This window comes from Gorilla gorilla, chromosome 3, assembly GCF_029281585.2.
Source record: "Gorilla gorilla gorilla isolate KB3781 chromosome 3, NHGRI_mGorGor1-v2.1_pri, whole genome shotgun sequence".
Taxonomy (NCBI): Eukaryota; Metazoa; Chordata; class Mammalia; order Primates; family Hominidae; genus Gorilla; species Gorilla gorilla.
In genome coordinates, this window is record NC_073227.2 from 115851388 (window position 1) to 115865174 (window position 13787).

Sequence of the window (13787 nt, forward strand, 5' to 3'; positions counted from 1 at the left end):
AATTCTATGATGTAAATACTACTATTATTGGAAACTTCGCCTTGAAAATATGAAGTGAAACTAAGATTTTAACTTGTATGCAATTTGCAAAGGACATATTTTAGCACAATTTATTCATCTTTACCAAGAGACTTAGATAAAGGCTGCCATTAGTATTTGGCCAGCACAGGTGTCAGATGAATGTATTTGGTTGTACATCTTAATATTTTTTTCAAAGTAATTTGATTCATTTCCTATATCAGGAAATTATCAGATCCAAACACGCACACACGGGCGCACACATACATACAAATATATGCACACATCCAGTACATTTTTAATTCTCTAGCAATTAAAGAAAGATTGAGCTGGAAAAAAAGAGATTTAAAGCATTCACTCAAGGAAACACAGCCATGATATACTTTAAAAAATGAAAATTATTAAAGACTATTTTAATAAAAGTTTTATAAGCATAAATAATAAATAATCAAGTAAGGATCAATCCATACTCTAATGTGTTGGCAGTCTATATACATATATATATATATATATATATATTTTTTTTTTTTTTTTTTTTTTTTTTTGAGATGGAGTCTCGCTCTTGTCACCCAGGCTGGAGTGCAATAGCATGATCTCGGCTCACTGCAACCTCTGCATCCTGTTCAAGTGATTCTCCTGCCTCAGCTTCCCAAGTAGCTGGGACTACAGGCGCATGCCACCATGCCCAGCTAATTTTTGTATTTTTAGTAGAGATGGGATTTCGCCAGGTTGGCTAGGCTGGTCTTGAACTCCTGACTTCAGGCAATCCACTGGCCTTGGCCTCCCAAAGTGCTAGGATTACAGGCATGAGCCATTGCGCCCAGCCACTCAATATATTTTTTTTTAGTGTCATTCATACAGAAAAAAAGAACACACTTTTAAAGTTATCCATGGAAGTAACAGTGCATTAACAGTGCAGGGTAATTTTTTTCTAAAACCTATTCCAAAGTCTAATGTAATAATTGTCCTATTTCAATCAGTCTGGCATCATCTTGTTATTTTCAACATAATTCAGTTTCATAATACTAGTTCATAGATGTGTGTAAATTTATTGTGTGGCCAAATACAATGACGTTCTTTATTCATTTCACAATAGAATTAAGTTTTATGCAATACAAAAGGAAAAACATATGGAAAATAGTCACTTTTAATAGATATTTGAGTCTGAAAAAAATAAAATGGGTTTAGAATTAAAAATCAAAGCCCATGGCTTGAACTGAGGCATATTTCCTTCTGTTATTAATGTTTGAGTTATATGCTAAAGACGAGATTATTCATCAAGTCCCTCACGCAATATGTTAGTAAATGGGATTTTGGTTAGTAATTTAATTGCTTAAACCCTGACCATGTAAGCTCCCAAATCACTCAAAATAAGCTTTTACAATGGCCTGAACTGAATTAAAACAGTTAACAACACCAAAGAGTACCTCTTCATTTTATTAAGAAATGCATGTATGAAAATCTATTAACATAGGGGGAAATCTCTGCCACCCCACTACGGTTAAGAGTAAGCTTTTCCTTTTCCTTTCTTTGCTTTCTCTTTTTCCAACAAATGATGGGTTATGTGAGAGTTTTTTTTTTTAAAACCCATATAAGGAAATGTGGACTTAATTTTAAAATATAAATAAATAAAAGATGTGATGCCTCTGGTTAGAATATTGAATAAATAATTCTGACTACTAGAAAGTATAATGAGTATTCAAGTGACCATTGTGAAAATGCTCACAAAGCTTATCCACAAGCTATTGGGGTCATATGCTTAAGCAGGGCTCCACTGTTGTTACTTGTACAGAGCTTCACTAATGGTCTGATAATAGGGGAGGGGAAGGTCGGCGTGGAGGTTCTCGTAATACTTTATAGTGGTGTAAGCATGACAGCCACTGATTAATTACTGCCCTGTTCTCAACACACATTAGATTACTAAGCAATCTCGTTTGTCTCCACAATGCCTTCATAGTTGCAGAACACTGTCCTAGAGAACATGTTAAGATGACTTACTAATGAACTTTGGATACTAGTGTAAATTTGCGGTAAAACTTCTTGTCTTTCAGATGATTGAAATAAAGATTAGAAAATATTCAAAAGATGAAAAAATGTATACATAAGCAACTCTTTTGGGGGAGATAATATGGGTGTGTCAAACTTCAATTTCATTTCAGACAGCAATAATGCATCATACTACTTTCAAAAGGATTATTATAGTGATCACCTTAAAAATATTAGGACACATTCCTCTGTTTTTACTTGCTCTCTTTTCTAATTTCCTCACTCTCTCTCCCATTTACACACATAACAGTGTTTGGGGTGGGGGGAGTGTCATACAGTTTCAAAATACACTGAAAAACCAGACACTCAGCTAAGAGCAAAAAAAATCACTTCACTTTAAATGAATTTCTCAAAGTAGCTCATGTTAATATGTGCTTCTATGGAAACAACTCTTTCTGAATGTCAGCTTAAGCTTCTCCATATGATTTTTCTCAAAGGCTCCCTTTAAAAACCATCACTACTATTTATTATCTTCTTGTTATATAGACTGTTACTTTTGTTTCATCACAAATCTCTGCCTGTTTATTAGCAGCCCTGCCACTACTATCAGATGACATTTGTTTTACTTAATGTATGTAGTTTTAGGGAAAAAAATTATAGAACTGCTATTACTGCATTATATGAAAAAATTCCAATGTACATTTAGCTGACACTGCATCAGCTGCTATTGAAACTGGGCTTAGCTAATGGACTTTTAATGTCAGCAGGGTTATGTGCAGTTACTGGCTATTAGCAGAAATGGCTCCTTTCTATAAAAATCACTTTTCCTCAAGTGTGTTGTTTGAACATTCCTTTCCCTAATTTAGTGACTGTCACTGAATGCAAACAAACTCAAGGACTCTGGAGTCCGCTGTTATCTTTAAGACCCTCTTTTTAAACTTGCATTCAGCATTAAACAGGCAACCTCCCTCATTAGCATTTAGACTTGTAATCTGAAAACTTTGTAATGCATTATTATTTATTTTGCTGTTCTTAGCAGTGCACTACATATTTCACTATGAAAACCCCACATCATCAATGAATGGTATATGTATGAAAGAAAACATTCAAAACAGTTTGCTTAATCCTAGAATTTACTTACACACTTTAAAAATCCTAGTTCAAAAATGCCAAGTGATATGGGAATGTATGACAATAATAATCAATATATGTTTATATATTGATGTATTATGTAAATATTTATATGTTAACCTGTATTTAATACAGTAGTGAATATAAGTAAGGAAGCGTATTATCACTATATCCTGAATAAAATTCTGTTTATTCTTTCTTTAGTAACAACCTTTCCTTCCTCGCAATTGACTTTATCTTCATCCATTTAAATAAAGCTTTAAATGGAAGTAATGGATAAACCTGGAAATAAAGCCACCAATATGGCATATGAGGGTGTCCAAGAAAATCAAACATAACTCCGTTTGATTAAGAGCTTGAAACAAACCATCACTTTATTCTGGTCAGAGAAGAACAGTACAACTGACCTCTTCTTCAATCAGCCCACATGAGAGGTCACCTCATGTAGGGTGCTTACCAGGGACATGCTGACTCTTCCAGAGAGCACCCAGAGAGGGGTTCATAAATGTGAAGAAAGGATTTTACTCCTGCGTGCACTGCATGCATAAAAGTCGACAGTCTCCTTTGGTCAACAAATTATAGTCCACCGTGTAGGAAAACAACAGCAGTTCTCCTCCACGGCTTTGAAACAAGTCAGTGAAAGTGGAGATCCCCTAGTCTCTGTCACTTGGATGACAGGAGAGAACTTGTTTCCATCAGATAAGCCACTGCACTAATGAGACAGAAACATCTCTTTGGAAACTGGGGAAATGACTTCGCAATTTGCCAAGAGCGAGGCAACTTTTCTCAGAAAAGTAAGATATAATTCTTCATTCAGAAATCAGTGATTAAATCCGAGTTTCTAGTCCTTGACTATCTTTATGAATTTGTTTTATAAGTTAAAAAGATTTTTTCATTTGTTTGATAGACTCCATTGGTTTTTTGAGGATATTGCCAAGTCTGTTTGAAAATGAACTCTTGCTCCTAAAACATAAAAAGGTACACAAACACACACACTCACATACAATTTGTGTAAGCACATATATGCTCACAGGGAATTAGTGAACTATATTTGTCTTCTCCTTGTCATTCTTCATTTCGTTAAGAATCGGCCTGGAAACACCCTCCCAGGAAATATTTCCATATTTATTTAATTCAATAAAAAATGGCATGTGTATCTTTCATGTGATCACCACGTCTAATAAATCCAATAAAACGATCTCCTATCCCTTGCTACCGGGAAAACATACTTACTGCCAAAACTTATCCTAGCCATCCTTCTACTTTTTTTTTTTTTTTTTTTACCATGTAATAGTAAATAAACTATAATATTTTTCACTGTGGTCATTTTAATTCTATACAGATTTATATATGTGTGTATAAATATAAACAAAAATAAAAATGACAACAATTCTTAACGGAGTAGCTTAGGAAGTAGCATTTTATAAAACCCCTGGAGGATACTAGTATAGCATTGATTTAAATCTAGGTTTCTCAAACAAGCACATCCTGCCCAAATAGTTCCAATAAAATTCAAACTTCTTACAAGTTTATACCTTTTAAATACTTCCCAAATTCTTTTGCTATGTTAATTGAAATAAGTGCAAATCAAGACTCTATTTAGGTAAAAGTTTCAAGTCAGAGGGCCTGTTGAATAATATTATGATGAAATACTGATCTAGGGTCTCTATTCCGGATAGCACAAATAAATCATTTGAACATGTCTGTTTTTCCTCAGCTTCTGAGAGCAGTTACTCAAATGGGCTTCTGTTTTCCACCACCCTGCATGCTCTGTGGGTGATGGCTGTGGGAGGCAGGGCGGGGAATGTCTGAGCCTCCTTCAATCCTTGAATTTGATCCCTAACACATTTTTAAGCTTTATTCTTTCATCATCTTACAGAGGAGATCCAGAAGGAAAAAGGAAAGTTGCTAAATAAAATGACAGGCACCATAATCAATGTTTCATTTAGAATGACTTCAAGATTGCTGCTTGCTAAACTTGAGCACTTCCACTCGGCGGCTACAATGTGTATATTTGCCAAACACTTTATTCAATGAGATAAAATATATCATTTTCCCTTAATCAAAAATGAAGTTCGAATATCAATGTATTTCACATAGACATACAGTTCAAAGTGAAATTACCATTATTTACTTTGTATTTCCAATCATAAAGTTTTTGTTGTGGTAATAATTTGGTTACTTGTTTGATTTTGATTAGTAATAATACAGATCTCCAAAAATCATGTATAATAACATAGTGCTCTTTTCACTGACTATCATTTTTAGTTTCTATAAAAGTTATGGAATACCACTGGCTAAAATATAATCTTTGATCTAGTTCTTCAAAGGGTTTTTAAGGCCATATGAAATTCCAAAAAGATATTAGAATTATTTAAAATATTGAATTTGAATACAAGTAACAAATATGCAAATTCATAGAAAATAGAAGAGTCCCAAATTGCTCCTTTTACCTTCAGTAAAGGTAAAGTAGTCCCCCTGCTTCTCTGCGGTTCACTTTCTGCAGTTTCAATGACTGAGGTCAACTGTGGTCCAAAAACATTAAATGGAAAATTTCAGAAATAAACAATTCATAAGTTTTAAACTGCATGGAACTCTGAGGAGCGTGACAAAATCTCTCAGACATGAATCACTCCTTCATCCAATGTACCTATGCTGTATAGACTCCCCACCTGGTAGTCACTTAGTAGTTATCTCGGTTATCAGATGAAAAAAAAGCAGTGTAGATGGGAGTTCCATACCATCTGTAGTTTCAGGCATCCATTGGGGGTCTTGGAAAGTATCTCCTGCATTTAAGGGAGGACTGCTGCACATGAATTTCTTTTGCTTGTAATTATAAGTGGATACTTTTATATCACGTACCCCATTAGATTGCACTAAACTTCTATTATCTAAGAGAATGTATTTTATGAATTAATTTAAAATGATCACTTTTATCTACAAATGCTGTGCTTTACTTCTGTACTACATGTTTATATTTTATATTGTTATATACTCTAAGTTTAATTTTGAGAAAACCTGCATTTCTATTTATGGATATATTTCTATTTATGGATATATCCCTTACAACTGGACTGTAGATGCATTTTAATAAACAAGCACTATTCTGTTTTTATTGGAAAGAAATATCCACATATAAGGTGGTTCTTCTGAACAGAAATAAAAAGAGAGAAAACACTAAATAAGAATAGAGTTCAGGCAGTCCATGATTAAATAATCAATTAAGAGATTGACTAAAACTGAGAAATACTAGCATGCATCAATGAACTTGTTAAGTGTGCTGAGGGAGTTTCTGTTGTTTCACATCGTCAGTTAGAAGAGGATATAATCCATGGTCATCTACATGAGGCATTCTTATAGCTCTCTTAATTGCTGAGAAATGAAACTAGCCACAGGATCCACATGACAACGTGATTAATGAAGATAAAACCCCCTATCCTCACAACATTTTAAAATAAGTAAGACTGGTAACTCTGGTGTTAAATCTGAGTAATCAATATCATCTGTTAATATGATTATTGTGAACCCTGGTATTTAAAATAAGAACTCTAACAGGCATATCTATATAATGAAGTTTCACCTGGCTCCCCTCACGCTCACATTCCACTACCAGGTTGGCAATAAGATGTGTTTAGTTATTTAACTAAAAGAGGGTATTCCCCAAACATGGGGGTTTTCAGATGTTATATTTCACTTTTGCCACACAAGGCACTTTTGAATCACTGCTCATTGCTAATAAAAGCTATACTGACCTAAGGACAAATATCTGCATATTTGGCACTTTCAAAGCTAGAGCTCACTTTCTAAATTATAACTTCAACTTAATTAATGTCATGGCAACTTTAAAACTATGTACTCCATGTAGAAGGGGAGGTATGTTTTAAGTACTTATAAAATCTGGAAACATTCTTCTGTGTATTTCAAAATCTCATTATATATGAGCAACATTTTGGGGAGCAGCAATGCTCAAAACAAAAAACCACAGTACAACTTCAACACAAAACTATTTTTTTAATTCTGAAATTTCAGCTCAATATTTTCAAACACATTGTTCATAAAGAGTCCAAATATCTGCAACATGATATATGTTTTGGGTTTTCATGAAAAGGCAGAAATTCTTCTGGTGGCTCCATACAGGTAGACAGGATAAAAAAAAAAGTTTTCTATTTCTGATCTTGTTAGCTCATAAAAGTATTACTATAAAATGTTTTTATTAAAATCTCTGTAAGTTTGAAAATAACAAATATTTAAAATAAGAGAAACCATAAATTATCCCATTACTGAGTTTCTGTTTTTAAAACTAGAAAAAAGGGAAACACTAGTGTTTGAATTATCGCTCAAGGCAAACTTACTCTACTTCAAAGTAGCATTAAAAAACAGCACCAAGTTTCTGTGAGTAAAACATCCTTGAGCTAAGAGATACTGGAATAATACCAAAGGTCTCATATTCATGTAGCCCTCCTCCACAAATACATAAGCAATAACAAATCCAAGTAAGAAATGAAACCAAAGAAGCATCCATACATAGGTTTAAGAAATCAGGTTAAAAAAGAAAGAGTGCAGAACCAGAACCAATAATAGAAGCAGAATGACAATTTTGTAGGAGAAAAATCTAAACCGTAAGTAATATAAAATGCCCTACAAATCTCTTATTTTATCTCAAAAGTCTGACAGAAAACATTTGCTCCAAACATGCAAAGAATGGCAATAACCATTAAACAATAAGAGTTAGATGCAAATATTTCACCAAAATATATGTCATCTAGATTATCTATGCTGTTTTAAATTAGGATAACAAAACTTCCTATTGCAAATATAGTTTGAATAAATGAAAGTTCTGGTGAATTTTCTTTGTCTTCATGTTGACCTATTTTTATGTTTATTTTGTTCGAACAGAAAACCAATTATGTTCTTTAGAGTATATACTTGTGTCTATTTTCTTTTAAAGAAAAACTGTCCACATTCACATAAAGGTCTGATTTTCCCCAAACCCTTATCAGAAATCCTGGGGTGTACCTTTTTTCTGTAATAGTGTTCATGGATTTATGAAAAGTTATCTTTCAGTATTCCTTGAGAAAATAGAAAGTCAAGGACGAGCTTCTTGCAAGGACTTAACTGGCAGTGACTTAACATGTCTTTTTTAGAACTAATATTAGGTTAATTTTCCCAGAGAGAACAGAAGGGAAGAAAAGAGACTGTGGAAGGGAATGAGATTCCCACAGGCTGTTCAGAGAACTGTACTCTGTCCAGGAGTTTACAATGATCTACTCTGCAGCATCTCTTCAGACAGCTCCATTTCTTGCTTTTGGGGAAGCAGTGTCAGCAGCTATCATCACTCTGAGTTCAAAATCATTGACCTTTAGTTTCTTTTACATCTAGATTTCTTTGCCAACGGTTTGTAGAATTGAAAGTCAAGGAATAATACTTATTTTCTATGAGCTAAAAGCTGCTCTAATTGTAACCTGTAGTATATATTATCCTCATTTTTACATATGAGGAAACTAAGGCACGGAAACGTTAAATATCTTGCTCATAGTCACACAGCTGGAGGTGCTGGAAGCAGTATTATGAAACATTGGTAATCACTATGTTAACTGACAGAATGGGCATACACCATTAACAGCCCTTAGCCTGTGCCTCCCCAAAGCCAGATGAAACTTGCATTAAATCTAAGTAAAATGCTATTGCAATGCAAACTTAGCTTCAAGAACATACAACTTCCAGCCAAATCACTGCTCCCACGTTCTTCTGTGTAGAAATTTTAGAACCCCCCACCCACCACTCACATTAGAATCCTAGCTTCACCTATGTTTATTATCTTCGGATGTCTGAATCCAGAAAGTACTATACCTGTGTCCGCTTTCATACTTAAGAAAGTGAATTATAATTCCATGGTTCTACTTCTGTCTTCCTGTAGGGCTGAAACTGCCTGGTTACATTCCGTTTCTAGCAAATAGCATTCAGTCTAGGATGCAATATGAGTGCACAATAATTGTTTTAAGAACTTTACTTCTAATACCATACTCTATCCATAGAAGCCATTGTTTCTAATTTGTGAGGAAATGTGAACAGGTTTGTTTTTAACTGCCACAAATATAAAAGTCAAACTAAAAAAATATGTAGGCTAAAACTTCAAGGCAATAGCACTGGCTCAATCTCAACCCCCACAATTTTCCCCATTATCTTCCTAAAGTGGTTGCAGCCTGTAATTTTAATGTTTCTTCTGAGAGTGACTCCCTCTGCTGCTTCTGCAAAGCCATGACCTAAATCAGAAAAGTGCTAAACGCAGTTAAGGCCTAATAGAGCACACTTGCTGTTTGCACTAATTGGAGAACCTAGCATACATTAGAGAACAGTTATGTTTAAGTCTCAACAATAATTCTAAATAAGCTAACAGGGTTTGCTTAGCAGAGCTCATGCCTTGTTCATGTCCTTAGGGGGGGTTGCTTAAAATAGATCCATACGAATTCTGACTAGGACAACCAGCTCCAAACTACAATAGGAGGCGTTCGAGGACCCTGTCTTATTTAACTCTTTACCCTCACTATCCAGAATACAGGAGTCCAGGGAGTCAATAAATGTCAGTTATAATCTAATGATTCCTAATTCTTTGCAAGTGTTTGAAAAGTTTATTCTTTGAAGCTTTTAAGCATTCTCTAAGCTAGAATACACAAAATTATTTTTCTAAACAGAAGTAAACTAGCCTACTTTTCCTTATTGCATATTCCTAATGTGAATTCATAAACTTTCTGTACTCCTACAATGAAAAAGTATACGATAGAATTGTAATGAACTTTAGTTGTCTTCACTGTTGACTGTCTATTTGTACCACACCAATATGCAAACATGCATAAAGGAATTTTTACTCTTTTGTAGGAAGACATATGTTATTTTTTTTAAAAAAAAACTATGAATTAAGAAAATAGGGAATTATCCCAATCTAATTAGAGACTTCAGTAATTTTTTGTCCTGAGTTTGGTGGTGTTAACACTCATAACACTAGTTGGTGCTAGATAAGCAGCATATCAATGCTGTGTAGCCCAGATAAAATGCATTTATAAACCAGAAGGGTCCTAATTCAGAAGCACACTGATCTGACACACACGCGCGCGCACACACACACACACTGCCTTTTACTAGTAAAATCTTTCATTCTTGGAAGTCACAAACACTACAAATTCCCTGGAGCTAGGAGTTCCCAGTAGTCCTGAATGAAACAATTAGGGCATAGCCAGAAAGGAGAAAGTTGTTGCCTACAGCCTAGAGAATTTCCCAAGGACCTATTGAAAATGACTGCTGCCTAAACCACAGTTACAAAACTCAGTACACTCACAAATAATGCCTATTCTGTGTGTTATCTTAAATATCTGTTGTTTCCTTGATTATCTCTGAAGATATATACATACTTCTAATTTTTGCAGTACTTCAGCAGCAGAATAAAAACCTCATCCACATTGTAAAGTGCTTAAAGTAACTTTCCCATGTTAATTGCTCTTGGACTTTCATTCATAAGAAATAGTTCATTTGGATCTTTAAGTCATCACCACAAGGAAATCATACCTTGAGGGTATGGGCTAGTGTTATAGTCCAAGGAAAGGAGAAAGAAGAAGAATAAGAAGGAAAAGGAGGTCTGACTATCAGACCATTTATAAAATGTGTGATTCTGCAAGGAAAGTGTTAATAGTGGCTCAAGATAAACAGGCTGGGGTACTGTACTGCAGTGATGAAGGTAGTAGCTGATAGTGGAGTTTGGTGCTTTATCCTTCGTTTGATAACTAACAGACAACACAGGAAGAGCTGCTATCCCTGGAACATGGAGGATAACAAAGATAAAAGCGGTGGAATAGTGCATTTTACAGACCATAAGATTCAAACAAAAATTTTACTAATCAAAAACTGAAGGAACTAAATAAACGAAATGGACAAGAACTACAGTGAAATGCATACACCCAACGGAGTACATTTTATTTTTCCATTTAAGATGATAATCAGTCCCCAATCTTTAACTTGCCTACTCTACAAAAAGTGCAAGAGAAAAAGTCTATCCTAAGCATCTTTTCTTTTTAATCTCTTCTCCCTTCTTCTTTCAATATTAATCCATTTACAATCTGCTGTTTGATTATCTTTATTGATCCTTTTTCTACCCAGTCTTTTTAATTTGGTTATTGTAAGCTCTTAGCAGGAATCCTATCTCTTGTTTGGCATCTTTGGGGACTTTAACTTGTCTTTTTCCCAAACAGTTCTCTCACGGTGCCCCGTCCCCCTCTCCCGCCACCCACCCCCATGGCTCAGTCCTTTGTGTGCCCAATAACAGCAGGCGAATTCCACAGGGAGTCGCGCGGTTGATTCCACGACTATTCATCAGGTTGTTCACTTAAGCTTCCAAACACCCCCCTCTAAGGACCCTTGGCTAGCGCCCTGAGAACTTCTTATCAATTTTAGGAAATCCACAAGCTATGATTCTCGGTGGAGATTCCTTTTTAAATAGACAGACAGATGAACTCTGGAGGTGTGCATAAGAAAACCAGAGCAGAACCTCAGGGATGGGAGGCATCTGGCGAGAAGGGAAGGAAGGATTTATGAGCAGGGCCACTTAGCAGGGCAGCAGGAAAATTTACTCCCGAAGAAGCTATCGCTAATTCACAAAGCCTTGCTAATCACTTACCTCTCCACCCAGACCACACTCCTATGCTAGGCGCTCTCCTCCACTTCCAACGCCCCCACCCCCACCCCCACCCCCAGCGCCTCTCTAAGATCAGAGGGAATGCTGTCCGGAAACCCTAGGGTGTCTGAACATCACCTGGGGAGTTGGGGCTATCGTAAAGCCTCCCTTTACTCTCCAAATTGGGAAGGAAGAGTAACCGAGAGTGAAGGGAGAATCCCTGAATTGCCTCTGAATGCTGCATAAGCTTCCTTCATCCTCTCCTCTTCCAGGAAAAGCTGAGCTGCCTCGCCTGAGCCGGCTATCACCACTGAAGTGGGCTAAGAGACCCAAGTTGGAGCTGGGCTTGGCCAGAAGTTTTGGGGCCCAGGTGACCTGAAAGAGACCCCGGAGGGGACAGCCTTGGCTCTTTCTTCTCCGCTCCCTTCCAGTCAGCTTTCCCGGCTTTGAAGGCTGGGAGCTGCTGCTAACACTTCAAACTAGGCGGACAAGAAGGGAGCCGGGCGATCAGCTCCGGAGCCTCCCCTCCTCCCTTACCCATCCCCAACTCCCGGCCACACTCTTCCCAACCCGGCTTCGCCCAGGGCCCCGGTCACTTATGTTAAAGTTCACAGGCGTCAAATTAAAATGTCAGAGTTATAAACTGGTCGACTACCCCGGGGAGTTTCGGATTTGGTTTGAACAAGCAGCCGGTTCCCCCAGAGCTCCGGGATTTTCATTTCTACATCCCCTGGTGGGAGGCAGGCATGAAGCGGGGTATGTATGAGTGCAGAGGCATGCACATCCCGGGCCTGCCTCCAGCCGGGTACGCGGATTCGGGTGAGCTGTGTATTTCCACAGCACCTGAAGCAGCAGGCGAGGGGGACGGGTGCTTTTGAGTCCTTGACAGTAATGGACACATTTCCTTAGCTGAGCGCCCTTCGGGGTCTAGTGTGCTCAGAGACTCAGTGAAGATCCTGCTACCCCAGTCTTGGCACAGCGCGGGGAGCTTCTGCGCATCATGCACTTCGGGGTGCATCTATGGTATGTCACACAGCGACCCGCACCGAGAGTCTTTCCAAACCTGTGTGTGTGCAATATGCAACAACGTGCGCGTGCGGAGCTGAAAGGGCACAAGACACTCCAGGCTCCCACACGTGTGGAGACGGATCGGCTGCGTGTCCACACCCCGTTCGTCCCTGGTCCATTCGTGCCCATCTCGGAAGATAGATTAAACATAATAACAATAATAATAATAATAATAATAATAATAATAATCAAAGCTTCTTGACTAGTTGGGAAAGTGGAATTTAGAGTGGTTTCCAGTTGAAAGCAACGAGGCAAATTGAGGAAGTCAAGAGAACTGGGGAGGAGGAGAGGAAGGAGGGAAGGAAGAAGCTAAGGGAGGTGGCCGCGGAGCCTGGCGGACCCCCTTACCTTGGGCGGCGGAGCCGGTGCCGCTGGCGCTGAGCAGGGCCAGGGCAGGTAGCACGAGCATTTGCAGCAAGTATCCCAGTCCCAGTCCGCAGCGGGCCGCTGTCGCCCGCAGACCTTTCCTCATCGTAGACAGAGGTGTGCCGGGGGAGGGGGGGTGGAACAGAGAGACGCGCAAACAGCTGAAAGCCCCACTGGGCAGAAGCTGAATCCGTGCACCGCGAAGCAGTCCGAAGAAATAACGACAACCAAGCGCCACACTCCACTTTCTCCAAGGGCAGGGGCCAAAAGGGGGAGGAGAGGAGACGCCGAGGAGGAGTTTGAAGGTCCCTCTTTCCCAATGCCTTCTAACTGACGTCTCCCGCGAGCGACTGCTCTGCCCCCACTTGGGAAGTCCAGGGAGGCGCAAGGCGGCCACCTCCGCCGCTCCCCCCCAGCAGCAGGAGCAGCCGCAGCTCCGCCGCACGCCGAAGTCTGGACTGCTCTCCGGGTCCCCTCGCCTGTGAGGAACACACACAGACACCGGGGGTGGGGGTGGGGGTGCGGGTTGAAGTGGGGGGAGTTGGAGGAGGAGGGA

The 13787-nt window shown here is 38.3% G+C and overlaps 1 protein-coding gene across 2 annotated transcripts in view; it reads right to left on the reverse strand.

The window, feature by feature from the left end:
- Positions 1 to 13568, reverse strand: part of UNC5C (unc-5 netrin receptor C) — a 391985-nt gene extending 378417 nt beyond the window's left edge. For both annotated transcript variants that reach the window (XM_055385718.2, XM_055385717.2), the window contains exon 1: positions 13214 to 13568. In XM_055385718.2, coding sequence (XP_055241693.2) covers positions 13214 to 13337 — 124 coding nt within the window. In that variant the 5' untranslated portion in view covers positions 13338 to 13568. The remainder of the gene's footprint in view (positions 1 to 13213) is intronic.
- Between the last annotated feature and the right edge of the window lie 219 nt (positions 13569 to 13787).